Raw genomic sequence first — 27818 nt, 5'->3', positions numbered from 1 at the left:
GCTATACAGTGAACCGCAGTCGCACGCATGGATCATTACCAGAAGAAGTGTTCACTTTTCATCACGCTTGCTCAACATCATGACACGCGCTGACGTAGCGCAATATATTATTACTGCCTAGCCTAACTTGTTCTTTCCTGTTACGATCTCTCCCTGTGTAGCTTCTAGCACACTCGTTGAGAAGGAGAGGAACCGCTTAAAGGGACCCTGTAACACATTTCACGTAACCAATGAATGGCTTCAATAAAGAAGTGTATTGCCTCACATATAAAGAGTCGCAAACGTTTATTTTTTTTATTCGTGAAGTACGGGTGAAAATAGATAGTTGTCGCGCATGGTTATAACTTCTGTCACTCTCTATTCTATTCCCACAATCAGCACGCTGGAAGATATGCAGGGAGGGATGACACAGAGGAAAAAGAAGAACATGACCTTGACTACTTTTTCTTTGTTTTATTCTTTGAACCGGCGGCTTACTTTCAGCGCGATCGCAAGCAAGCAAGCGTCAGGGCCAGCTGCCCACAAAGGCCTTGGTAATTATTGCCACGCGCGTTTCTTGTTTTGACTCTTGCTGTATTTTGTTCGCACCCACTAAGACTCTCAGCAACGGTCAGCACAAAATTGCTACTCGGTGTTCTAGAAGCTTCACCACTGTAGTAGATGGTCTTGTCAAGATTATGCGCTAAACAAGAACATTGCAAAATCTTCTGGAACTTATTTAGCCACTAGCGATAAGGCTGGAATATTTGACTTCATATTTGTGAATGCTGACGCACGTCAACGCTTGGCAGTTTATCGACGTATAATATAGAACGGAGACAGTCAAAACTGTTATCCGAGACCAGGTAGGAGCGTAGGCCTAGCTATCAAAATCAGCGACAGTCCGGGCCGAGCGTCTCGTGCTTAGCACTGACAATGTGTGTGCCGAGATTTGCATGACCCACTACAATCATCATTACATATTTCCCCCTCGCTGAAGATAATGCCAAGTAAGTGTTCTAAGGTGTCGTGAGGACAAGTGGTTCGTGATATGGTTTGAGGCGATTCACATGTACGATTTCGCGGCCTCGGCGACGCATGTCCACAGTGGCCGTGAGGGGTTCGATGAGGTAGTTAACAGCGGAAGTTTGTTCTATGACGCGATAAGGTCCATGGTACCTGCTGACAAACTTTGTAGAGGTACAAGGAGCAGCACTGGGGGGCACCCACAGCCAAACAAGAGAGTTGGGCGAAAATTGGTAGTTGGACCATCCATCGTCGTGACGAAATTTCTGTAGCTCTTGTTCTTGTGTTGTAAGGGTGCGAGCTAATTGCCGACATTCTTCCGCATACCGCGCGGCTTCGGAAAGTGGTGTGCCTTCGGATGAGTCGGGTCGGTAGGGGAGAATGGTGTCAATTGGAGATGATGGTTCTCGACCATAAAGTAAAAAGAATGGAGAAAAGCCTGTCGTCGCTTGAGGTGCCGTGTTGTAAGCGTACGTTACGTAAGGAAGGATAAGATCCCAGTTGGTGTGGTCGGCGGCGACATACATAGAAAGCATGTCGCCAAGAGTACGGTTGAAACGCTCGGTCAAGCCATTTGTTTGTGGGCGATATGCGGTAGTACAGCGGTGAATTACATGGCATTCTTCAAGAAGTTCTCGAATAACATCCGCGAGAAAGACGCGGCCTCGGTCGCTCAAAAGTTCACGTGGAGCGCCATGACGCAGAACAAAACATTGCAGCAGGAAAGACGCAACGTCACGTGCCGTCGCGGCTGGTAGAGCGGCCGTTTCTGCATATCTCGTGAGATGGTCGATCACTACAATAATCCAGCGATTCCCAGCTGATGTAAATGGTAGAGGACCATAAAGGTCTATTCCAACCCGGTCGAATGGTCGCACTGGGCACGGTAACGGCTGCATTGGTGCAGTAGGACGGCTAGGATCGTGCTTGCGGCGTTGGCACTCTGTGCAAGATCGAATGTACTTTTGAACGAATGTGTACATGCCGCGCCAATAAAACCGAAAACGTAGCCTGGCGTAGGTTTTAAACAAACTGGCGTGCGCACACTGCGGATCGGCATGGAAAGCAGCACATATGCTGGCGCGGAGATGCCTGGGTATGACGAGTAGCCATTTGCGACCGTCAGGGTGGTAGTTGCGGCGATAAAGTATTCCATCATGGATGGCGAAGTGAGAGGCTTGTCGGTGTAGCGCTCTAGATGGCGGGTGGGCGAGTGTTTCAGATAGGTAATCCATCAGAGACGCAATCCACGAATCTTTGCGCTGCTCCGCAGCCATGTTGATGGGTCCTGATAGTGGAAGGAAGTTGTCTTGGATGGAGACACTCGCAATATCAGTAGAAACAGGCGAACGCGAAAGAGCGTCGGCATCGGCGTGCTTCTGGCCTGAGCGATAAATGACGCGGATGTCGTACTCTTGGAGCCGTAAAGCCCATCGTGCCAAGCGTCCTGAGGGATCTTTGAGGGAGGATAACCAGCAGAGCGCGTGGTGGTCGGTAACAACATCGAAAGGGCGGCCGTACAGATAAGGCCGAAATTTTGTAATGGCCCAGATAATCGCTAGGCATTCTTTCTCAGTTACCGAATAATTTGCTTCTGTTCTTGTAAGAGTGCGGCTCGCGTACGCAACAACATATTCTTGGTAACCAGGCTTTCGTTGGGCGAGTACAGCGCCAAGACCGACACCGCTAGCATCTGTGTGGATTTCTGTGGGAGCGCTTGAATCGAAATGACGCAGTATGGGTGGTGTTGTAAGCAGTTCACAGAGCTTCGCAAAGGCACTGTCGCAAGCTGGAGACCACGCAGATAGATTGCGGTCTCCCTGAAGTAGGTCTGTCAGAGGCGCCATGATCGAGGCGAAATCTCGGACGAAGCGGCGGAAGTATGAGCAAAGGCCAATGAAACTACGCAGCTGCTTGAGAGACGCGGGCCTCGGGAACTCGCGAACAGCACGTAGCTTAGCGCGGTCAGGAAGAACGCCATCCTTCGACACGACGTGTCAGAGAATGGTCAGCTTGCGCGCTCCAAAGTGACACTTCTTCAAGTTGAGTTGGAGGCCGGCTGCAGAGAGGCAGCGTAGAACCTGTTCCAAGCGACGAAGGTGCGTGGAAGAATCGGGTGAGAATACCACTACATCGTCTAAGTAGCACAAACACGTGTTCCATTTGAGGCCTCGTAGGATAGTGTCCATCATGCGCTCAAATGTTGCCGGCGTATTGCATAGCCCGAATGGCATCACGTTAAATTCGTATAAGCCGTCTGGTGTAACAAATGCAGTTTTTGGCCTATCATCCGGATTCATGGGCACTTGCCAGTACCCAGAGCGTAGATCAAGGGAGGAAAAGAACTCTGCGCCTTGTAAAGAGTCGAGGGCGTCATCAATTCGAGGCAAAGGATAAACATCCTTTCGTGTTATTTTGTTTAGGCGACGATAATCTACGCAAAAGCGTATCTTGCCATCCTTCTTTTTAACTAAAACAACCGGTGACGCCCAAGGACTGTTTGACAGTTGAACGACGCCTCGCTTTAGCATGTCACCTACTTGTTCATCGATGATACGGCGTTCAGTTGGCGAAACACGGTATGGTCGCTGCCGTAGTGGTGGGTGATTACCTGTGTCGATCTGGTGGCATACGGTAGATGTGCGACCTAAAGTAGCGCTGTGACTGTCAAAAGATTGTCGAAACTCGTCAAGGAGGCTCAAAAGCTCACACCTCTGTTGTGGGTTTAGGCCTTCGTCGATGACACGGTTAAAAATGTCGGTAGTGGGAGGGTCATTCACGGAACTACAGGAGAGGTCATTCACGGAACTACAGGTACATGCTCTGTTCGTCACTTTTAGTGCCAGTGTGTTTCCTATCGCTCTAGTCTGACTTTGCGTTCACCGGCCACAAGTGCGGCTATATAAACAGCTTCATCTTGGACCTACAGTCTGCTCCCTTCGATCACGTCACGGCCTCTTGACACTAAGCAGCTACCGAAGCTCAAGTCGGCCAGTGGCTGTGAATTCCAGCATATATAATGCGTTCACTTGCACGTAACGCATCGTTTCTATAAAGATGGGGGAATGATTTCTAGCTGTCACACACACACACACACACACACACACACACACACACACACACACACACACACACACACACACACACACACACACACACACACTCACACTCACACTCACACACACACACACACACACACACACACGCACACACACACACACACACACACAAAATGTTTGTAGGATCCAGGCCACGTGCTGTGCTATAATTTTTAGGTTGTGTGTTCGAGAGCAACAACTATCGAAAGGCTGCGAGTTCTGACTATGTTGAAAAAGTGCAGCATGAACCCTTTAAAGCATTCGACATATCCCTGAAAGTCATTTTGATTTTGACAAATTAGATAAATTTGTTCGGCAATTGACTCAAGTAGCAATAAACTCAGATACTTCGATAATTGAATGATTACGTGGAAAAAAAGTTGTTCAAGGCTCCCATAAGTGGACGTCCTTCAGTTTTGCAGTGCTCTTGACAGGTATATATCCAGAAATGTAACGCAAATTCTTCGCTTCGAAATAATACTCTTCGAATAAACGTGCGACCATAAGGAGTGGGAATCAGCTGATGCCGGACTCAAAATACTCGCGTAAAAAGCTCTTAAGGGGGAGTGCTGAAATGCCAGGCTTCATCGAAAAGCTTCGCTGAAGTGCGTGAAAGCACTTTTTAATAACCAAGTGTTTCACGAAATTCGCCGCACGCTCCATCAAAGGTCTCACGCGTATGGCGGACACATCTGTACAATAAAAAGAAAAGAAAAATGAAAGAGACGGAGCACAGCGTCAGTGTTTTCTCCGAATAAAGACTGGGGTAATTTGCCGCAGAGGTTGCTGCAAATGCGTGCCTGTTTTTCATGGTTGCATTTTGTTTGTTATTCTGTCACATATACTATACAGGAGAGGCGAATCTTTTTTTTTTACGCGCACAATCTGCCAATCTAGGCCGGCTTAAGTTTCAGCTTGAGTCTCTCCGAAAAGCCTTCAGCATGTAAGCACGGCTAAAGCTCACTAGTTTTTACGAAATCCCACGAGAATGATAGAAAAAGAAAAAGAAATGAAGGGTCGATGACCGTTTTTCTTCGAGAAACTCTCTCTCATTGAGAAAAATAATGACTCAAGCTACACAACATATATGTCATTAAATATAACGAACAAAAGCTGTGCAGCGAACCGGGAACATGTAGTCTCATGCACAAAAACATTGACCACAAATCGATACTCATGTACGCTTATAAAAGAGCTTGAAGCGATAACATTTTAAGTCAAAATTTAAGGTGATGTGTTCGGGAATGCTCCCGTTGTAGATACTCCACTCGTATATGGAGGCTGGTTGGGATGCCTCAGACAACATCTATGAGCTTTCTGAGGCGTATACATACGTAGAGACCTGCCCCGTTGGATCTCTTTCTTCATGGCTTAAAAAAAAGGGCTGTTTATGTGCCAATTTTTGAGTCGCACTATAATCACCAGAAACTTCTGCAAGCGCTAGTCCTTCAGTTCCTCCCTTCGCCAGCGCACAGTGCTAGCTCCCGAGTCGCGAAGGCTCAACCATGGGCTGTACGCTGCGGTGAGCCAAAGCGGCTGTGAGAGCACGAAGCAGGAGAGATGAGCGCGCTCTTAAGCCGCCACCCGGATATTGATGTGTGCGTGGCGCGGCGCGTGCGTTCGCACCGCTAAGAACGCGAGTACACACAAATTCCGTTGCGCTACACTGTGGGAACGAACACTTATCAAAGAAGTGGAGTTCGTTGAGCCCTATTCTTAGACATCTAACAGTGCTACAGACGCAATGCGTACGCCGCCAATTGTAGCTACGCCGAAGCAGCCGCCATGGTCCCACTGTGTACACCTGAAAAGAAGAGCCCTGTTGAACACGTCACTCTTCCCAGGTTCTATACTTGGGGACAACTTTTTGTGGCAATGAAGGGGCGGCTACAGAGCCAAAGTGGGCGTGTTCCACCACTGTGGAATATAGTGCCTCTAAGTGCCCGTGTTTTCCGCGTGAAAATAAAAAAGAACAGCATCATTTTCTACTGAATGCTGTTTATTAAAAGACGCTGCATGCACTGAGGAGATATTCATATCTGTTGTTGCTTTCTGAAGAGTCGCTTCGCGTTTTTGCGCCTCTGAAAACATCGCACGTTTTACGTGCTTCCCACAGTCAATATGGCGTCTTCGTCTGTAGGTAAGCGCTCGTCACCCTCCAGCTATTCCGATGATGAAGGAGCTTGTGTCGAATTTCACTCAGAAGTAGCTGTGCAAGCAGACGTATCAAATTGCGTGCTGTAGGATTACCTCAGCACGGCCATCATTTGAAACGCGAGCCGAACCGGACTACTTCACGGACGAGTACAGAAGCAGTGGCTCCGCCCCCATAGCTTTCCCTTAATTGCCACAGAAAGTTGTCCCCGAGTACAGAATGCTTGCGCGATACCATGACAAGTTACACGCGCAAATGAGTCATCCTTGAGTTCTTTCCTGCTGGTGATTTCAATCACGTAAAGCATGACGCTGGACGCGCAACACCGTTTCACCGTGCAGTGTTGGCATTATCATAGTCATTCGTAATGCTGTGTACCTGCTTCAAGCACGGCGAACGTGTTGTTTCTCAGGAGTGCAGAGGTGGCTAAAGTAAGTGAAGATAGTGTCAGCATGTGCACACTTTTCTTTTTAACTATCAAAAGGACGCGTCAAAGCACATGAGCTTGAGTATTAATCAAAAGTAACACATAGTGCTGCCAACGAAACTATAGGGGATGTTAATATTAGCACTTGTAATGCAAATGTGAAAAAGAGGTGGATTAAAATATGATTAGCGCTGGTAAGCACAACTGCCAGCAGCAATTATCTTTTTTGTACAGTTTTGTTTTATTATATTACATGATTTGCATATAAATAATGGCCAATAACAACCCTATACCTTAATTCACATCATTGTGGGTCAGTTTTCACTGTAACGTGTCAAATAACAAAAATGAGCCCTTAAATTTTCACTTCTTTCCTTCATGAGTATGGGTAGTTGTTTGATAACTCTTCATATGTATTACATTACTTTGTTTGCTTTGTAACAGAGTGATAACCATGTTTTGTTAAGGAAAGAGGATTACGGTAATAGAACAGGGCTGTGTGAAGGTAACGCGTACGAGCGGCGCACCGCTTCATATTCTTTGACTCGTGTAATTAGTATCACTGAACTACTGAGCACTCAAATACAGGAGAAAATGCAGTGCGTCAGCACAATTCCGCGAAGCAATTGGCCGAATGTTACAAGCGTTTATTGTGGGATCCTTTGATGGACAGGAGCTACGCCGCTCCAGCTGACAGGGGATCACAATGAAGACTAGTCGTTGAGGCAGCAACGAGTATCACTCGCAACGAAAAAGCGTCTTTTGTTTCTGAACTCACGCACAGTAGGGAGAAGAAGAAAAGTTTTGACTCCGCACAAATCAATGCTTAGCGATATCACATTAAGGAAGAACAGAAAAGAAAGCGAATGATAATGAAACTGTCATTTGGCCGATGACTAATGGACGCTCGGAAGCAGCCGTATTTGTAACAGCCTCGAGAAGAGCACTCTTCAAGTCTTGATCACAGCACTAGGCAGGCCTTCTTTCCCCTCTCACAGGCACCCACGCTGTCTCGAAGGAGCCAAGTAGGCATCGAGCCATTGTACGTTTTCGTGCCTGCCTTCCGCGGCCTGTTGTGTTTCTTTGTCTTTTTATGGCCGCCACCGTTTGATCACACTTTCGCTTCCAGTGGCGCACTTCCAACAAAATACACTGTCACCGCTAGAGCCCCGACTTATATACGGCACGGCGCCGTGCTCCCAATGAAACACGACGGTCGCCTCTATAGACCGGCTATTCTTTTATCCCTATCCATTGGGCAACGGTATAATTTGACAGGCGAACTCTGCTTCTGGATATAAATCATCCGTGACCGAAGGAAGGAAGCGTCCACAGAAGCTAGCCGGACAGGAAGCAAAGGCAGCTCGTCGATTCGAACTCCTGCCTCTGTAGTTGGCGCCCGCGAAAAACACACCACCCTTCCAGGCTTTTTTCTTAACTGTTCCTCAACCGTTCTTTTATTCCGTCTCCTGTCTCACTCCCATTTTCTTTCCCGCTCTCCTGTTTTGTGTCTATAAGTCGTACGAGGCAGTTTTCTTTTCGTAATCGCTGAAAGTGGTGTACAGAAAGGCCGCGTTGTACGAAGCTGCCGTCTACCTGGAGTGCCTCCCCCCCCCCCCCCCCCCCCGAGCAACGTGTGAAGGGCTTATGCTGTTTTCAGGTTGATGGCCGAGGATTTATGCCATCAAAAGAGCAACCTATCGGTCGGCGCTAGAGGAAAGATGGTTTCGTTCCACGTGCGGCCATGGCCCGACCCATGGGATGCTTGGGGTAAAGGCTGGTCCAGCTACCTTGTTTCGGGAAACTGCTCCGATACTAGATATAAATATTGTCTCAAAAGCAGCATTTATCAAAATCCAAGTATATCATTTTTATAAAGAAAATGGTCACCCAACATCATACGGCCGCAAAAGACTGTAGGATTTGCAGCGTGCGGCGGAGGGACGAAAAACTGTTTCGCTGTGTCACGTACCGTGTCTTTGTAAATGTTGAGGATACCGGTCCCGGCCTCCGTGGTAAGATCCGGTCACGATGCATTGTCTAAATGCGCCGTCGCTAATCACTGAGGCTAATATCCTAACGCCAACAGTGTCATGGTGGGGGATGCAGCGGTGCAGTTTTTCGTCTCTCCGCAACACGTTGCACATTTGCGGCTGGCTGTATAGAGACAAATAAGTGTCCCAGAAGCCAACAAAATTGTGAACAGTTCATAAAATAGAAATATAAGTATTTGGTGGCTTGAAGCATGAAGCGGCCAAAATAAACAGATAACAATGGTTATAGAAAACAGGTCGTCGCCAGAATTCAAACTCAGGACCAATCATTTTTAGTGAGTCCGCTTCACACCTTAGCTAACAAAAGCTTGAACAGATAAAAAAATGCGAGGATGAATAAATCGACTTCTCGAAGCAGATGGACATTGAAATGGGCACTGTCCACAAGCTGTCTCGAAGCAAGATGGTTTCATAATTTAAACTTATCAGTTAGGGAGACGGCACAACAGTCTTCTATAGTTGAGTACAAAGTACTCAAAATCGGTAAGCACTTTTTCTAAACACACAGATCAATGTTTCATCCCATAAGAAGCTGCTTTGCAAAGAGTATCCCTATGAGTATCCGTTCCACCTTTTATGGTTTCGATGACGGCAAAATGCATGACCATCGCCGTACTTGAAATCAGTTGCCCATAATAATTACCGTCGTTACTGCCATTTTATGTGCCGAGGGAGCTGCATCCTGAAAAGTATTCAGAATCACGTCTATGGTAAACGCCCAGGACCACAGAAAAGACACTGTACTCGAGTACCATTGGTTTGACGATGAAGTTGTACGCTGGTTTGTTATTTGGCCAAACTGTACGCCTGAATGTTTGGGAAGGGAGGCGGTTCAGCGTTAAATTCGACTACTGCAGGTTATTTGCCGTGCACCTAACTTGAAGTACACGTGTGTCTCGTGTACATTAAAAAAATCAGGTAGTAGAAATTCTTCCAGAGCCCTCTGAATTCGTGTGTCTTGATCATATTGATGACGATCCGTATTGATGAAAATCAATAAATATGTATAATCACGTGATTAACTCTTTTTTTCACGTGCTTGCTCATCGCTATCGTTAAGCTTTGAAAGTTCTGTGTGCACTTCCTATTATTTTCTGCAATTTTTTGTAAATCTAAAATGACACTTTTTACGGTGTTAATCCGTATGCTTCATTTATGTTTTTTTTGTTCTTTGTTGCTCGTGTAAAAAAAATAAGGCCATACACCACGTCCAGCCTCGCCGGTTTTTTTTTTCGTAGTCCTAAACATTGGTTATGTATGATAAAATTAATTTTAGTTTATTGATAGATTGATTGGTATTGTCGCCAAAACAGCCCTCAAATTCCAAGAAATTAATAGAGCCGTGGAAGGGCCATCTTGATAGGTATCAAAAATAAATAAATAAAATAAATAAATAAAAAGAAGCATATGACAGGGTAATAAGCTTTTATTGAGCTGTTCCGCACGCAAATGATCTGTTTACACGGACCGGTGACAGCTCATAGACGGAACTTCGTAAAAAGCCGAATGACTTGAATAGCTCAAAGGTTGCGGCATTGTCTTTGTTGTTGTTGTTGTCATTGTTGTTGTTGTTGTTGTTGTCGTCGTCGTCGTCGTCGTCGTCGTCGTCGTTGTTGTTGTTGTTGTTGTTGTTGTTAGGGCCCAGCCTTTAAACAACTGTCCCGGCGTCGAGTGGCGTGGTCATTGGCGTTGGCGGCATGACTGATGCATTGAACGAGAACGATAGAGAGTGAATGCGTAGTATGGTGATGGCACGATCCACGAGCCTCTCACTTTGTTTCTCCGTCCTGAGCGCTGGCCCTTCTGTTAGAGTTTGTGCGCTTGTAGGGCTGGCTCGTGCGCTGCGGCTGACTTCGCTTATCATAATAAGGCGGTCGGCAATTCGCTTGGTTCTATAAACACCTGCAATGTACAAAGTGGAGGGCGTACTACTCGAGCGCTGTTAGTGTTTCGTTCGGTTCGTGCAGCCTGCATTGAACAGTGTGGTGTGAGTAGGGCTCAAGGGCCGGAAGTTTCTGTGTCAATACGTAACGTGTGTCACATTGCTACAACTGCTGATAGCCAAAACTTCAAAAACAGTTCTCATTACCCCAACACGAAGGGGGTGCTCACAATTCGAATTAGACGGTGTTGTAATAATCAGTGATTTTTTTTCTAACCGTACTTTAAAAATTTCACCCAAACCCAGCTCTCACCCAAACTTCAACTCTTGACAATGTGCGGAAAGTATCTAAAATGCCTAAAGAAGTAAACGAGTCAAGATAGTCCCGCGAGTTTGACTATGTCTTAAGAAAGCAAGCGCACCAACCAGTATTAGTGGAATGCTTCAATAGTCTAATTTGGGCTCAGGAAATAAAAAGTAAAAGCGCGAGAAATACATGTAGTACACTGAAGGTGGTGATGACAGGCGTCGGCCGTCGATTAACAGCTTTTATGGGTGAAACCTGATCACATCGAAATGAATGAAGAAGCGTACGTTGAAATATCAAGTTTAGTACGAACACGCGAACATTTACGCGGTGTAGCATTAGTCCAAATAAATGCTAGCCAGTATAAATTAGCCCCTTGGCTTCGGAAGTATAAATCCTCTTAAAAAATCACACTGCTCAGATCGATACGTTCTGACGATTTCGCTTCCGCTTCCCAGTCTGACGATAACTGTTTTGGGATCCTTGGCATTGAAGGATGGCCATGGCTCTAGACTGGGACCTACACGTGGTAGTTTTCTGTGAATGAAAAGAGTGATATTAGAAAAAAAAGACAAATATTCTTACAATCTTAGGATTCAGTCATACTTAAAAGTATGGTTTAGTGAAGGTTGTGCACTTTTTTTTTATTTAAGCAGAGGTGATAACACTTGATTGAAAGTGCAAGGTATCTTTAAAAAAATGCACAGTTCAAAAGCCGTATGAAATATTTCCACAGCAGTAATTTCAGCGGAAAGAAAACGTTAGAAAAACTATCCTACATCCGTAATCACATTACAACACACCTACAATGCAGCATCTGATCCTTTTTGTGGGCACATTTTATGCGAATATGTTTTCCGCTATATTACTGCTCACATGTTTCAACAAGTATTCTATTTTTTTCTTCTCATGATATAATTTTACTGCTTGTTTCTCTCCCCACCCACGTATGGCCCGAGAAGGGCCCTTATAGTTGAAATAAATAATGATGATAATGATAAACCAGCACTTCACCCTAATTGTCTCAGAGCTAGCCTGACATTGTTTCTTAACTTGCAGTTCCTGAACAGAGAAAAAAAACGATAATGTAACTAGTGTCTTACCCGTTCTTTAGTCTTTGTTACTTCATAATTTTATACGTCCCCTCAGGGCTACAAATATATGACACACGTATTGCATGAAACAGAATCAGTTAAAGCGCATGAAAGCTTCGTGAAACTTCACGAAACAATGCCAACTAGTGACACAGCGTTTGTACAAGCTAATATTTCTACCGACATTGAATGAAAGGTTGGCTTTTTAAAAGTATTGCTGTATGAATATCCCCACCTCTCATTACAGTTTGTCGTGGGGGTCCTTGGCTTTGTCGGCAGCAAACGCATACCTCTTTCTGTCGCAGACATTTGCGTCGCTACGCATTTTACCTTGCGCAGTACTGCTAGGTCTTGCTTCAAAATAACAGTGTTTCCTCTTCTTTTACCCGTAAAGTTTTATATCCTAGGTTTGTATGGCCGTTTCCACAATTACTCGAGATATATTTTTGCATTCTTCAATGCTGTTTGCCGTCTATTTTTAGCTCTGTATTTAAGGTGAAATTCTCATACGTCTCAGAGGTTGTGAAATCCACTGTGGTTCTGTAGTGGTTACGATGATTTTCTGCCAACCTGAAGGTTGTGGGTTCAATACCAGCAGGGGTAATCACATTTTGATGGAATCGCAATGCTAGAAGTCTGTGAATACGCTACGGTGTCAGTGCGTGTCAGAAAAAGCCAGATGGTCGGAATCTTTGGAGCCCTTTAATGTGGCATTCCTGACTCGTATATATAGTGAATTCGGGACGTTAAACGGCATGTATTATTCATAAGTTGTCTTTAAGTCATTTTACAGGCTATTTTCAATGGTGGCAGCCACATTGTGTACTTCTGTTTTCAAATATCCTGTTTGCTTTTAACCCAATTTCCTCCCTATCCAGCGCTGTCATAATGTACACATGGAGGAAACGTATCGACAAAAAATATATAACTCAAGCTTTTTGGTCGTCAAAAGAACGGAATGCTCGAACCAAGATCCTGACCCCACACAAACTAATTTCAAACCAGTGGCACGGACTCAGTGTTTCACCCAAAGCGTAATAAAAATACGAGTATCGTCAAGAGTAAAAAAAAACACTGTGCACGTGCGTTATGTGGAGCACTCTCAACGTTGGTGTCGTTAAGTTCGTTTAAAGGACAAGTAGGTTATTTTGTCGTGGTTAATAAAAACATCATGTTGAAACATAGGCGTTCAATAAAACCGAGTATACTGCAAGATAATTTTCTCCAACATCCAAGCTGTTAAGCCGCCGGAGAAAAAACACCAAAGGCCACTAGGCGAAGATTTCAGGGCAGATCCCTTAAAGAAAAAATAGGCAAGGCAATAAAAGCAGCGTAATGTGCACTCGGAAATATGAAAGTGGTTAAGTCTCATATAATCTATGAAAGCAGCTACGACATTCGATGTATATCGAAAAAAAATTTCTCAAAAGTTTTAAGCAACAAAAATCAGTAATCTTGAATGAGAGGCATTACCTAGAAATTAAAGACACAAACCCGGTTTTTGCGAATGCAGCCCAGTAGCTTATGAATGTGATAGCACGCTCCTTGTCTGTCTGATGCTCTCCTTCTTTGAACCGAAGGGCAGTCCCAAACATGAAATGCAAATCGTCGTAACGCTGTGCGCGTTCACCCCCTCTGAAGACGGGGCTTGTTTCCAGGACAAAAGTATACACCTGAATGGGGTGAATAGTAAAAGATCATAAGTCACGTGCCGCAATGAGATTACTGTCTATACAACAGTATTGGTAACAGACTTGTAACAGGTTTCTAACAGGCTTGATGTCATTCAGAAAGATCAATCTTCCGACTCAGGCTATAAACAGAAGTCTGAGGCTTGATTAAAATCAATCCTCAGACTGCTGCTACTACCAGTTTTTTTAAGTAGAAAAATCATGAGTAAAATTAAATTTGTGATCCTGCGATGAAGGCCATGCCGGGACAATCGCTTAGATATAGTGCTTTTTTTAAATACAAATATATATTTCGTGAACATTTACTGAACACGTTAACACCTAGTTAGAACTCACTCCTCGGGTTGGATGACACCAATACGATAAGGAAATTTGTAACAGTATAAACTTCTTATTTAATGGTGATATACTGGGTTTATATGGCGTACACCTAAATCTGAGCAAGTGGGTGACTTTGCACTTTGTCCCCATGAAAACGTGGCTGACGATGACTGGTATTCGAACGTGTATCCTGTAGCTGAGCAGTGTGACAGCATAATGCAAAGCCATCTGTAGGCAAAAGAAATATTACACGTAACTGACTTTAGCTATAACGAAATGACCTCATTCTGCCTAATACAGATTAAAGAAGAAGAAGCTTTACATCACGGCCTAAAATAGATGTTTCACCAAAGTAGTGGCATGTTGCTGCTATGAAATGAGTGCGACCATCAGAAATTGTTGCTTCGCAGCGCTATACTATAGAAAGCTTCATGCGTTATAGGTATACATGGTGGTACACAAAGTGCCATAGTTATTCGCGTAAGCTTGATACTTGCCTTGTTTCCAAGGGCTGATAGAATTTCGGCCAAGTATTGCATAGGGCAGTAGACCAGTACGTCTCCCAATATATTCTTCCACATGTGAGTCTCATCATAAGTTGCGTTGCGGTAACCTCTCCTGTACTCGCTGATTATGTCCTGGATGGAAATACGACGAATACGCTGACACTTCCCCTTAATCACATCTGATAACAATGTGATATATTAAAAAATGCTTCACGCTTTGAAAATCTGTGCAAAGGTTAATACACACACAAAAAAAACAAAAAAGAAACACAGCGCCATAGTTTCACCTCAAGAAAAAAACTGTGAACTGCGTATCATTGGTTTGCCTGTGCGTTTTTCTTGTGTTTTCTTTTGTCTGTGGTAACTACTTTTTCTTGGTTCTTTTTTTCTTTCTGGCATTTGCCTGCCCTTTACTTTTCTTTACTTTTTTTTCGTGTGAATAAGTGAGATATTTACCGTTTTCGGTTGTTTTTTTTTTATGAGAATACGTAAGTTCTTTAACGTTTATTTTTTTTCTTCTGTTCGGCCTGGTTCCTACTGTTTTTCTGCTCTTTGCTGCTGCAAGCGCGGTGGGTATCAATGCCAGCACTGGCGTTACGCCGCCATATACATCTCTTTTCCGTATAGCTTCGTTTATTCCTGACGCTGGCATTTCGTGGTCGCTTTGCTTTCTCGAACAAACTAATTAGCCCTTCGGTTAGGTTGACGTTCGTGCGCAAGCGCACGCTAACGTTCCATGCGTGCAGTCTCTTCAATTTATGCGTATGCATCAAGCATGAGGCTTGCGTGACACCATGAAACAACGACGAAGTGGTTCCTTAAACTGTTCCACAGTTAAAAGTGCTCTCGAGATATGAACAGATACCTTGATTGGCAATCCTTGCGAAACCAAACGCATTAGCTAAAGCTGAAACTCTTTTACTCAATATATAACAAAAAAACCTGAGATTATTTCTTCAGATTATTTGAAGTGGGCCTATTAACAGTCTTCTTGTTGTGACTACAAATTTAAAATATGGCCATACACCCCCGGAACTGATCTGTTCAAATATTTTTTTTTCACAAGCGATTAGCGAGCAGATTGTTACCAGCCAATTTGACTGGCCGCAAGACTGCGCATTTATATATGAAGGACTGTGGCCCCCGCAATATTTTCTAAAAAACGCTGTGGGTAAAATAAAAAAATAAAGACGTGCTTCACATTACAACACAGAGAATGCTGAATAAAAAGGCAGTGTTTTGGTGACAAACATCGCTTCTAAGAGGCGACATCAAAAAAAAAAAAACGAGAAACTATGAACTAACTATTGATCGAAGGCACGCGCGCATCGGTAATATATTCTTCTAAATTTATTTATGTATCCATAGACGTAAAATTGACATCACAGACAGTATGATTGAATTTCAGTCTGCCTGCGCTCAAACGATCGCTTAACACTTATTACCCTTTTCACGAAGCCGATGTTCACTCGTTAGTTCTTTGAACAAAATAAAAGGGTGCCTATAAAATTTTACTGGCAGTTTTACAACATGTAGTCGGGCAGCCCGCCATAAGTTTTCTTGTGCGCGCTTTTGATAAGCGAAAAGACCATTTAATGAGTACAATATCTGCAATATATTCACGTGTACCCTTGCGGCTATACTTTCAATACTTACGTTGTCAATATTCGTTTTACATGATCCAACTGTAAGTGTAATACATTAAATTTTACGGCATACAACTGCAACTGTTTTATATAAATGGAGATCATCAGGTAAAACTTTGTTTGTGTGGGAAATGCCAAACTATGGCTAGACAGTGGCCTTTGCATCCTACTTCACAAGTTGCGAGAATTCGTATACGCTTGACCTGCTAGTCTGAGCAGCTACTTGACAACTAACTGTGCCGTCGTGCACATTAAAACATAGCTGCTGTACTCACGAAGCCTTCATGGCATGTTTCCCACTGTGCTTTATGACGGAAATCTTCTTCAACCAAGACATGAAAGTAAGTTTTGTACTATGCACCGGCGCAACTGGGAGTTGAGTTTTGCAACGAGTAGCACACCAATAAACAACGCTTTGGAAATGGAGACGAAGGCAGAGTATACATCCAGCAGCGCTTGCGTCATGTCCACGCTCTCATTGCCCCACTTTGCAGTCTGCTGCTTTTATTACCCATAAAGCAAAGTCATTCAGTTGAGGCCTCCAGAGCACAGGTTCTCCAGTGGAAGCATACGCAGTTTTTTTGTCGTAGATATGTATACATGGACAGGTAAAGATGTTTCTATTATATGGGTATTATATATTTTATGTTAAATTATAGAACGCCAATTTTTATAATTTCCTCTTGTAATATGTGACATAAAAGACTTGCAGACATTTTCGTATAATATATTTGGCGAGAAGCGGCCCTGCGTTCCATTTTTATGCCGTAAATTTCATATATCCACAACTTTTCACAGAGGAACGCGACACTTTGCTTTTCTGCGTTGTCAAAACGTCACATTCGGGCTGCTTTTACTTTTGTTTAGTACGAATCTAAATTATTTGAGAGATTATACGTTTCAGCTTATTCCTTTTTAGTTGAGAGGCCGAAATATATACTGCAAAAGCAAAATTACTGATCTCCGAAGCTAAAAGACATAATCGAGTATGCATACCAAACAGAACAGAATTGATATAAACAAAAAACACCGAATTGATTACATCTCTCATACGCATGCACAACTGTCTTATACGTTCTATCACAACAGCTACAAGCAAGTTCTGAAATTCTACAGATTTCGGCACATGCTTTTAATCAAATATCTTGTTAGCCGACAAATGCTTTCTTCCCTGCTCAAACTTGCTCCAAGCTATCGCTCGCTGAGGGCTCTTTTGGAAATTTCCACTAACTGAAACGAAAACACCTACTGTAACAAATTCTACGTATACGGCTAATGTTTTCAGTATAAAGAAAGCGTTTCACTACTTGTTCTTTGAAATTAGTCTGAAAATTTTATTACATTTTATTTAACTACTTGTACTCTTGTATATACGAATAGAATAAACTTATTTTCTGTCTAGACATAAATTTGCGATTTCATACATTGATAGTAACACGAGTATATTCAAAAGTTTCAAGTTGATTTAGTGCATACAATTCGTCATTTCTAAAAACATCTATGAAGATGTTTTTTTGCTTCAGAACTGTTTTATCGCTTCGAATCAGCAACACTCTCAAATTGTCAAATGATTTCATTCAGTATACAGTTCGCAAAGGGGTCCGATGCAACAAAGTTTTTTAACGAAGTACGGAGTTCATTCAATTAAACTGGCGTCAAAGAAAATCCTAAATAATTTATAGGCAGAATGTGAGCGTTCTATGTGAAGCGCCAGCAACACACATAGATCCCGTGAAGAGCAGATAGGCAAGAGATCCAATGATAGAGCCCTTAAGAAAATATATGACACAGTAGCAAGCTATATGACTTACCTCAACCTGACCGCCCAAGGGAAGTTCGGAGAGGAGTGTGATAATTTGTGCGCTTACATTAGAAAAATATCCACCGGGAAGGACGTATTTCAAGTCGGCCAGTCTCTTCAGAATCATCGAGTATTCGAAGGAACCTTCGTCCGCCACGTTGCCCAGGAGAAACTCTTTGTTCCTCAGCCATGGTCTTGCCGCACTCGAATTCTGAATTTTAATAGCAGCCGAAGGCTGAAGGAGGCGTTGAAGCAATGAGGTTAGGCATGAATAATAACAATAAATCATTATATAAACCAATTATTTCTTAAATGAATGTATTCATATATTTATTCAAATATTATAATAAACAATAAATAAAGAAGTATTCACAGCGCCCCAGATTCATTGAGGCATTGTGTAAAAAAGAAAACGCAACGAAGCGTGAAAACATATCCGATAACTAGAAAATTTAAGGGTTCAATCCTGTACAAAAATTTAAACAAGAAAATGTTGTATTACAGGTACGGGTTAACAGAAAATATTTTATTAGATAGTATGCAGCAGGAATAAAAATGAAAAGGTAGACGAAATGCACTCAGGAACACGACGGTTTATTATACTGCAAATGAGGTTTGACACAGTGAAATACAAATCTTCTGAACGAACGTGACGTAACTTCACTATTGTGGTTAAATATTTGAAGGGAAATTACACATAAAAACATTATCTGCAATTCAAGAAAAAAAAACATTGTACGTCGTAGCGTATGTAGAATTTTTTTAAAAATGCGTCGTTTGAAGATGACTCAAGTTTTTTTTTTTGTCATTTTCAGAAGCTATGGTGCTTCGAAGGTTGTTCGAAAGATGAATGCTACCTTCAAATCCCAATTTACATTGTATAAATTGGTGACAATTGCCAGAGCATCTCATAACAAGGAGGTACAAAAATATTGATTGGCAAATAATAAACTAGATTACTTTTATTAGTCAGTTGGTGGGCAGGACGTGCCTTGTGGAACTTGTGCTCGTACTTGTTGAAATGGGTGCTGTTGTTACCAAGATCAGGCATGGAACGTAACTGGTGCTATGCACGCGAGTTATGGGAAGTATGTCATAAAAGCTATTCCTGGGAGCCATGTGTCGAACTACGGAGCAAATCAAGGCATTATATTTCTCCTTTTAAACTTCCAACCGAACTTTGCGGAAGGAAAAAAAAAGATATCTTCGCTTCAACGAGCAATGCCCAAGTGATCTGGGCATAAGTGTCAACGGATGAAGAATTGAGCCCAGTAAAACACTCTTCTCGAAATTTAAAGGGATACTGACGCAAAATTGTTCAGCTGTCTTTTTTTTTGCGTGGTATGACAAGTCAAGCAATGAAGACGTTACAAAATGCACTGGTGAATGCATTTTTTGCAAAATGAGCCTACACTATCTTTTTAAAAGCTAGTTGAGGTTCCTACTGTACATTGACGGCCAAACACAGTGTAATATTCCCGCCACATGCTCCCATTGGCTACGTTCATGATGAACGAGTGGCCATTTTGAAGTTTTGGTGCCTGAGGTCATAACAACTAGCCACACTGGCACGTGAAGTCACCAAAATTGGCATTTGAGCGTGCACCATGCTCGTATTGATGTCAATGTGTACGCCATGCGAAATACGACTTTAGTGTCAAAATACAACATCGTATTAGCATGCAATAAGCCTCTCATTTGTGCAGAACCGTCTCTCTATACATAGAATTTGTACGGTTGAGTAAATTCGTTTTCGAAAATTGTTAGCATCGCTTTGAGATTTGCCCATTTAAAAATGTTCTGTCGTGGGCTAGGCGGTGCATGTTATCGACGACTCGAGACGCATCATGTGTGCCAGAACAACAACTGTATTTTATCGGTCGCGCACGCTTATATAAAAGCTGGCTTCACACTTTTCAGCAGACAATTGTAATTGTATTGATTGATATGTAGGGTTTAACCTCCCAAAACAACCATATGATTATGAGAGACGCCGTACTGGAGGGCTCCGGAAATTTCAACCACCTGGGGTTCTTTAACGTGCACCAAGAGCTGAGCACACGGGCCTACAACATTTCTACCTCCATCGGAAATGCAGCCGCCGCAGCCGGGATTCGATCCCGTGACCTGCGGGCCAGCAGCAGAGTACCTTAGCCACTAGAACACCACGGCGGGGCAAATGTATTTCTAGGTATGCGCCAGTCCATGTCGTTGATGTGTATTTCATTTGTCTTCATTTATTTGCGCTACACGTATACCTGGTCTACATCGAGATTGGCCCTTTGCCGAGATTCACAGCAGTTGTGCACTCACCGAAGTCCCTTTCGTGTTCGAAGGAACAAAGACGGGTGCCAATTTGTAGGCGTGCCTCGAAGCCATTTTCAGGCGGCTTGCGGGTGTTGTCTGCAAGCACTCAACCACAACGTCGACGCCTTCATCTGGGTGACACATGCACAACCGACCCAGATCAAGCATGTTCTGCAGGGCATACTTTGTGTTGTCTCGGTACGGTCGAAAGAATGAAGACGTGTGTAACACGACGCGTTTCGCTTGCTGCACCCAGTGTAACTTCATGTCAAACAAGTGGCGTGTCATTGAGATGGCCCCGGCATCATGACCTACGGGCACAATCTGGAACGAAAGTATGAATTTTAAGTTCAACGTAACGTCAACGTAACGTTCATGTCAGCCATACAAAACGTTCATGAAATAGTGTAGCTTCGATCTCCTTTCGATCGCTAACAACAAACCTGTTACCCCAAACACTATACACGCGTGGCTACTTCATAAGAAGTAAAGGAAGTGAACTTTTTCATAAATTTGAAATTCAAGTGAAATCAATGAAGCAAACTTCCGGCACCATATTTTTCTTATTTATTAGCACGATTATCTTGCATCCACCAATATTCTTTTTTTTTACTTCAAATATTTCGTTTCTTGTGGTTAATATTGCGCTAACCCCTTCTTTGTGTAAAGCTATTGTTAAAATCATTCATTATTTCAAGTCCTGTGCCTTTATGTTTTGAATCTCCAGCCCACACTACCTATTGTAGTGCAGTGGCTACGACATGAGACTGTTGAACGCCAGGTCACAGATTCAATCCTCGATGGCTTCCTGGGGCAAAATCAGGAAAATTCACGCATATCATTCATCAGGAACAAACTTAGTAATCCCCGCTCTGCTCGAAATAACTTAGAAAGTTCGTGCAATGCATGTCTTGTGCCTTTGTTCTGCTGCTTTGGGTTGTTTGAACCCGCTGAATAAATTAAGAGCAACCTGCCATCCGTTTGCATCATTGGCTGCTGTGCTGGAAAGTGCAGCATCTAGTTTATTAAAATTTTTTATGTTGCTGCCTTCAGGGAAGTTGCTCGAATGAGAGAAAAAAAGGTGCAGGTGGTGTGGTGAAATACAAAACGTGAAGACGCAGAAAGAGGAACAGAAAGTACGCGCGTTGTTTTACGACTGGATGCTCACTTGAAGAAGAAACACATGAATTATTAAGACAACGGTTAAAACAAGCGATGTAAACAAGGTTTTCAAGCTAACATGCGGCTGCATTACAAAAACAGGCATATGTCGAAATGGTGTAATATTGTTCCTAGCCATGCGAAGCATGTCATGATATTTTTTTTATCCGAAGAGCTGGGTGAATAGTAATCTATTCCTAATTATTAATTTAATCAGTGATTCTAGCGAGAAATCTTCACTACAAAAGTTGTAGCGCTTGTCCTGAACCTAATAATCTATGATAATGCCAATTCAACGTGAATCGTTAAAAGAGATCGCTGAGCACTGATAATTGCAAATTCAACGAGACATATTCTATAGTAAAGTGTCAATGTTTGTCTAGTGGCGTACGATTATTTCATACATGCCCTGTTATATTTTGATTTCTCGGGCTTTTCTTCAAAAGAGCGAAAATCGGAAAGTATGCTTGGCGCACGTTAGCTAAAATACGCTGTACACCTAAAAAGGCCACAAACGCTGATTTATACCGTCTTTGTCTAAGTGGCTAAAAAATGAGAAACTTCAGCATTCGAGGCACCTTATCATCAAAACAAGATTACGTGGTTCGTTACCCTAAAAGTCAATTTCTCATGGAACGAATGCCATAGTGCCAATTTTAAAAATTTTCCTTTATGCTCGCATTAAGTGTTTCTAGTATGGTGCACATTATTTCGGAGCCATGATGTAACTCTTTCTTTATAAATAAAAATGCGCACAAGCGCTGGTGACTGTGAGTCGCCATACGTATGAGCTGCCATGTTTGAAGGTTGTTTCATATGAAAAGAAAAAATACAGGTGTGTTATCTAACCACCATTCGCGGCCTCTTTGATTTTGTAAAAAAACAATTGTCTTCTTGGACATGCATTCATGCAGCTTACATTTATGTTGGACATCTTACTACGCTTTATTAGACACTTAAATGGGCCGTGCAATACTTTTTCAAGTAACCATGGAATGGAATCACTAACAGAGCGTATTGCCTCATGAACTCACTGCCGCAATAATTTTTAGAATACATCCAATATGAACGGTGATACGAAGAATTGTCGCACGCTGCAATCGCATTCTCTCTTCTCTCGTTCCGACGAAAGCGCTGGAAGCTAAGCAGGGACTGATGGCACAGACTGAGAAAATTATCACGCGAGCCTTGTGACCTTGCGAAGTTTTCCTTTTTCATTCTTTGACTACGCGGCTTTTTCAGTGTGATCGCATGCGCATGCGTGGACAAGTCGAGGCCTCCCACGGCGATTCCTGTAATGACAGAGCGCGCCATGTTGAAATCAGCCTGTGGCAGATAGAATAGCTGTGACGAGGGATTTTTGTGCTTCATCCGTCATTTGTCGTGAGAAGAGAAAGTAATTTTTAGCTGACCTCGAAAGTTTATTGTGTTTTCTAGACCACGTGCTTCGCTATAACATTGAGAATCTACGTTTGTGGCTTTTTCGGGTGAAGAAATAACGAGAGAAAAGTCAAGGGGAGCGAGACATTTGCTACCGATCGGCAGCATTTTTTTGACCATGATAAAAAGTGTTTTAGCGCCCCTCTAAAGCAAACTCGTGCTTGAAATATGTAGGTTGCTCATGGTCATACGTCTTTCATTACTGTCTATGGGCAGAATTCGTTTAGCTATAAGCTAAGCTTAATCAATGATCATGATTTTTGTTCCTTTTTTTCGTCATCCATTCTTCGTATTCTTTTTCACCACACCCAACATATACAAACCCGCTATGCTCCCGCTTCTATAGTATAGTAAAATTTTGGTAGTTTCGTATAAATCTTCACCACTGTCTTGCGAAAGTTACGAAAAAAAAACTTGCATAACCTGCCCCGTACGGTTGTAACATTCGTATCACATTGTCTGCGCGCACTTGGTCTAACCACCAATTAGAGATTTCGATAGATCAATCGCTGCAACGGCTCACATCTTCTGGATTGCCACCGAAGAACTCGATGTTTTCTTTGACCCAGTCGAGCGCCACCTTCTGATCGTATAGACCAACGTTCCCGGTTACGTCCACGATGCGACCGTTGAGAAAACCGAATGGGCCAAGCCGGTAGTTGGGAACCACGACAACTGCGTCAGCGTGCAGAGCAAGCAGCTCACCCCTGTACAAGTTGTGCGAGTTGCCACCGTACTGGAAGTCCCGGCCCACGAACACGACCAGAACAGTCCTGGACGAAGTAAAGCTTACATGCAGTGGTGCAACTAGAAAACTAGAAAGCGCGACTTCTTTTCAACACTAGTGGTTTTTATATAAAAAGTTCCAACATGAAAGGAAGTTTCTTCAGAAATTTTACGGATCGCGAATGATTATTTACAGCAAATAAGAAAGTGTATACAAATTTTATACTGATACAACATTTTTATTGAATAAAAGTAAAAAAAAATGGACCAAACACACGTCCATAATCCTCGAAAAAAAGTAAGTCTGAAAACCTAAAAAGATCACGAACCTTCAATAATGTCTGCTAGTCCACCCTTGGCAAGGCAGAGGGCATTAATTACTCTTCAAAATGACCTTAGGGCATGTTCAATACTTCTAACTGCCTTTTGCAGCCTTTTCTAAGCGTGTGTTAAACAGTGCGTTAATGATCCAATGGCCACGTCTACCAGAACGTGGATCAGCACCGGGTCATGGAGTGCACCTGTGGTGTAATTAGCGAAAGCGAACAAACGCGCAATGGGCTGATGGGCGAACATCACACAGTAGGCTGTTTTTATCAGTGCAAGTTGTGTATGCTCGCTATCCGCATTCGTTTGTAACCGCTTGTAGCAATCTTTGTAGAGGCAGAACACCGTGTACCATCATTTGCTTGCGTTGCAAAAGCAGTAAACCTCACGGAGTACAAGAACATACTCTTACAGGCTATAAAAGTGGCTCAAACGTGCATAGCATCTGTTCTATTGAGGAATAAAAGCAAGAAGACCACACCATGGGTCAGTCTGGTGGATTACTCATCAAAACATAGAAGGAGCATTTCGACTTTCTCGTGACGATCAACTGTGGAGCTGCGATCCTGTAATAGGCAAGCATGACTTCTAGTCGCTTCATTTTGGTCTCCACAGCAAGACCTATCGCATAAGCAAGTGATCATAATATGTCCGTCTAGTTGCAGCACAAAAAAAAAACGGACAGTGAGAAAATGGGATACAAACTGAGCTTTATGTACGTGATTCATTTCACTGTCGTTGTGTTTCGTGCTTCACGTGCCCGAATATGTACCTAATTATGTTCCTGAAGATACATTAGTATGAATATGCTCAGGATAAAAAACTGTGCCTCGGTGCTCTTTTTGCCAGATCTGTTCCTTAACTCGTTGAACACGCCCCGCCGCGGTGGTCTAGTGGCTAAGGTACTCGGCTGCTGACCCGCAGGTCGCGGGATCAAATCCCGGCTGTGGTGACTGCATTTCCGATGGAGGCGGAAATGTTGTAGACCCGTGTGCTCAGATTTGGGTGCACGTTAAAGAACCCCAGGTGGTCGAAATTTCCGGAGCCCTCCACTACGGCGTTTCTCATAATCATATGGTGGTTTTGGGACGTTAAACCCCACATATCATCAACTCATTGAACACGTATTATCATGTCATCGTATGACTGAATATGTTACCATGAAACTAGACAGGGTACCGGTAGAGTGTCGTTTTCTATGTCTTAAGCGATCAAAAGTGTATCTGTCTTTCCACACGTACGATGAATCTCAGAAGCCAGTTCCAGCCGACGTTGCTTTTGTTTTCAATAGTGTGACAATAAACAGAAACGCATCCCGGAAAGTGCAATTGCTTGAGCAATTGCTGTAGAACGTCCCTGTCTAAGCAACATCAATGATCTATGAAGCTTACAGAAGTGTCTTTTCTGAACAAGGGCAGAAGATTTCTCAGGAAACCTACCTCATGCATTCCAAGAAGTTGGTGGCAGAATCGACGGTTCGGCAATCACGCAGAGGTGAACCACTCACGCGAGCCAATGGAGAACAGATTGGTTTGCTAAGGTTAGCTGTGTGACGTCGTGCTCACTCTTGTATTTTTTGCCCTCCCTAAACGTTATGGGCTCATGCACATGTCATCGCCGCTTTTTTTTTTTTGCCCCATGTCGATTGAAATTTTCAATGAAATCTATTAACATTGCTTCTATACAAGGCTTTGCTTGCAGAATTGATCGCTTCGTCTCTATAACTGAACCAAAGTCCCTAAAGAACGCATGCCAGACCCTCCAACGCACATGCTCATCTACGCAACCGCATTCCAAGAATACGAAATAGAAAAAACGTCTGTAGAAGAAATAGCACCCATTATATCCACTCCCATAGCTTTAAGGAAAGAAATTCAATGCTCATCTTTTTTATACATGACGGACACATTTTATGCACCATACTTACTTCCACAGAATTCTTTCCAGGAGCAGCAAGGAAAAAGAAAGAAACACAGAAGTTGATCTATGCGTAAATTTATGCCTAAGTTTATAAAATCTGACTTCATTACCCTTCAGTTCAGTGTAAGCTGCTACACACGACAACATTACAAAGGATACGTTCGAAGATACGTTCTTCTCCGCCAACAATGTTAAAACGATACTTTCTTTTTCGCACCGTTGCCACTAATTTGCTTCGACATGTGTTTGATCCCACGATTACGCTGATTTAATTAGAATCCACGACAAATGAGATTGCGCAGCGAGACAATATTTATTTAATGTTAGATTACGAAGGCTCGCTAGGATCTGTACAGAGGCTGCTCATACCGCAGGCTTTCGCATTTAAAGCGAATAGCTTTCTTTCACTTTTTCGCCCGTTGTCTTGACGGCAGTGATTGGGCTTCTACCGAGTGGGCACGCTCTTTACGGACCTAGTTGCGGGGTGCCTTTTTAGTTAACAGTAAGAGTAAACACAGAAACTTCTAATAAAAATTAGATTAGAGCATGACTGTCATATATGATGAAATAGCAAATTTAAAAATAAAATAAATGTTTTAGTAAACTTGAACCAACTTGCAGTGATATTTGGAGTTTAATGAGAACTAACGGACAATATATGTCAGAAAACAGTTTAGGAAGATCGGCGATCAGCGATGATGTAAACATGTAGAAATCAGTAGGTAGAGCAAACAGCAATCGAGGATACGAATATTCATGCAGTGCAAAAAGCTTTATTATTGCAGTCATATAGGTCGGCGCTTTTACCCGCGTACACCACAAAATGTTCATACAGAAAGTCTGCGAATGACTTCAAAATGGCGTAAAGCACTGATAACAGAACTATAAAATTTGTCCGACTGACCGTACTTTTACGACACATTCATGCAAGCTAACTCAAATGCCGATGAAAGTACAAGTCATCGGACAAGAAATACCGAAATAGTTTGGTTCGTTGGACTCGTCAGTCGTGCATTTGTGAATTTAAAAAAAAAATGCGCTAAGAAGATGAAGCGCACGTGAGAGAACACACAGGACGAGAAGGCTAGCCTGTGTATACTTTATGCTTTCGGCTTGTGCTTCGTCTTTTAGGACAATTTTTCTATTCACAGAATAATTGTTGCTGCATTCACCATCTCAAAAAAAAAGGGCCCGATTTTTTTTCTGCAACTCTGGTGAGAGAACTTCCCTTATCGATGCATCGGCTTCAGTTACATTACTGGTTTGACAACATCTCATCCCTTCAAGCCTTCATGCCTCACTGAGCAGCTTTGTGTCTCGTTTGGAGTGTTGAAGGAAGGCATTTGTTCAGGGCAGTTCGGCCAACAGCACTGTTTGTTACCTTGGACTGCAATCCCTCTTGCATCGCTGTCCAGGCAGCATCGGTGTCCATATGTTTAGGTGGAGGCAGCGCTCGCTCACTGGGCGGTCACTGTCTTCCATGGCGTAGTCCTTGTCCTGTACGCAGCACGGCTTCATCGAAAGAGCCTTGACAAGGGTCATTTGTCTGTCCATTAGCAGGGGCTGCTGGAAGCGCATGCTACGGAGGGGATCGCGTGCAAAGTAGATGCCAAGAAACTCGTGGACCTGTTTCGCGCCCACCACAAGTGTGCGGCCAGCGTAGCGGCCGCGCAGTGCGCGTACCTCCACCTCGTGGTCCACTTCCCAGACGAAATAGAGCAGCACGCAAATCCCGGCCACCATGAGTAGTATTCCAGAAAGAAAGCATACAGCTTGCCTGGGAGTCGCGCGGAGCAAGAGATAAGGAAGCGCTGTAGCAGCAGTTGAATTCAATGAAGCCATAGCGCTGAAAATACCGGAACAAAGGAGCGGACAGGACGCCATCCTTATAAAGACTAAAGTATTTCTTGGGGACCTTCAACACCGAAATTATGGTCTGTCTGTCTGTCT

At 43.2% G+C, this 27818-nt stretch overlaps 1 protein-coding gene across 1 annotated transcript; it reads right to left on the bottom strand.

Annotated features, from left to right (window-relative positions):
• Window positions 1-13468: 13468 nt before the first annotated feature.
• On the bottom strand, window positions 13469-27611 carry LOC119164628 (cholinesterase). The gene is made up of 5 exons (XM_075884772.1): window positions 27250-27611; window positions 23419-23668; window positions 20301-20618; window positions 17998-18222; window positions 13469-13495 (listed from the first exon to the last, which is right to left on the bottom strand). Exons 1-5 carry the CDS (start codon window positions 27609-27611, stop codon window positions 13469-13471), a joined length of 1182 nt encoding a protein of 393 aa, XP_075740887.1.
• Between the last annotated feature and the right edge of the window lie 207 nt (window positions 27612-27818).

This window comes from Rhipicephalus microplus, unplaced genomic scaffold (assembly GCF_043290135.1).
Source record: "Rhipicephalus microplus isolate Deutch F79 unplaced genomic scaffold, USDA_Rmic scaffold_47, whole genome shotgun sequence".
NCBI classification, from domain to species: domain Eukaryota; kingdom Metazoa; phylum Arthropoda; class Arachnida; order Ixodida; family Ixodidae; genus Rhipicephalus; species Rhipicephalus microplus.
Note: the sequence above shows the minus strand (reverse complement) of the source record. Positions and strands in the feature narration are given on the sequence as shown.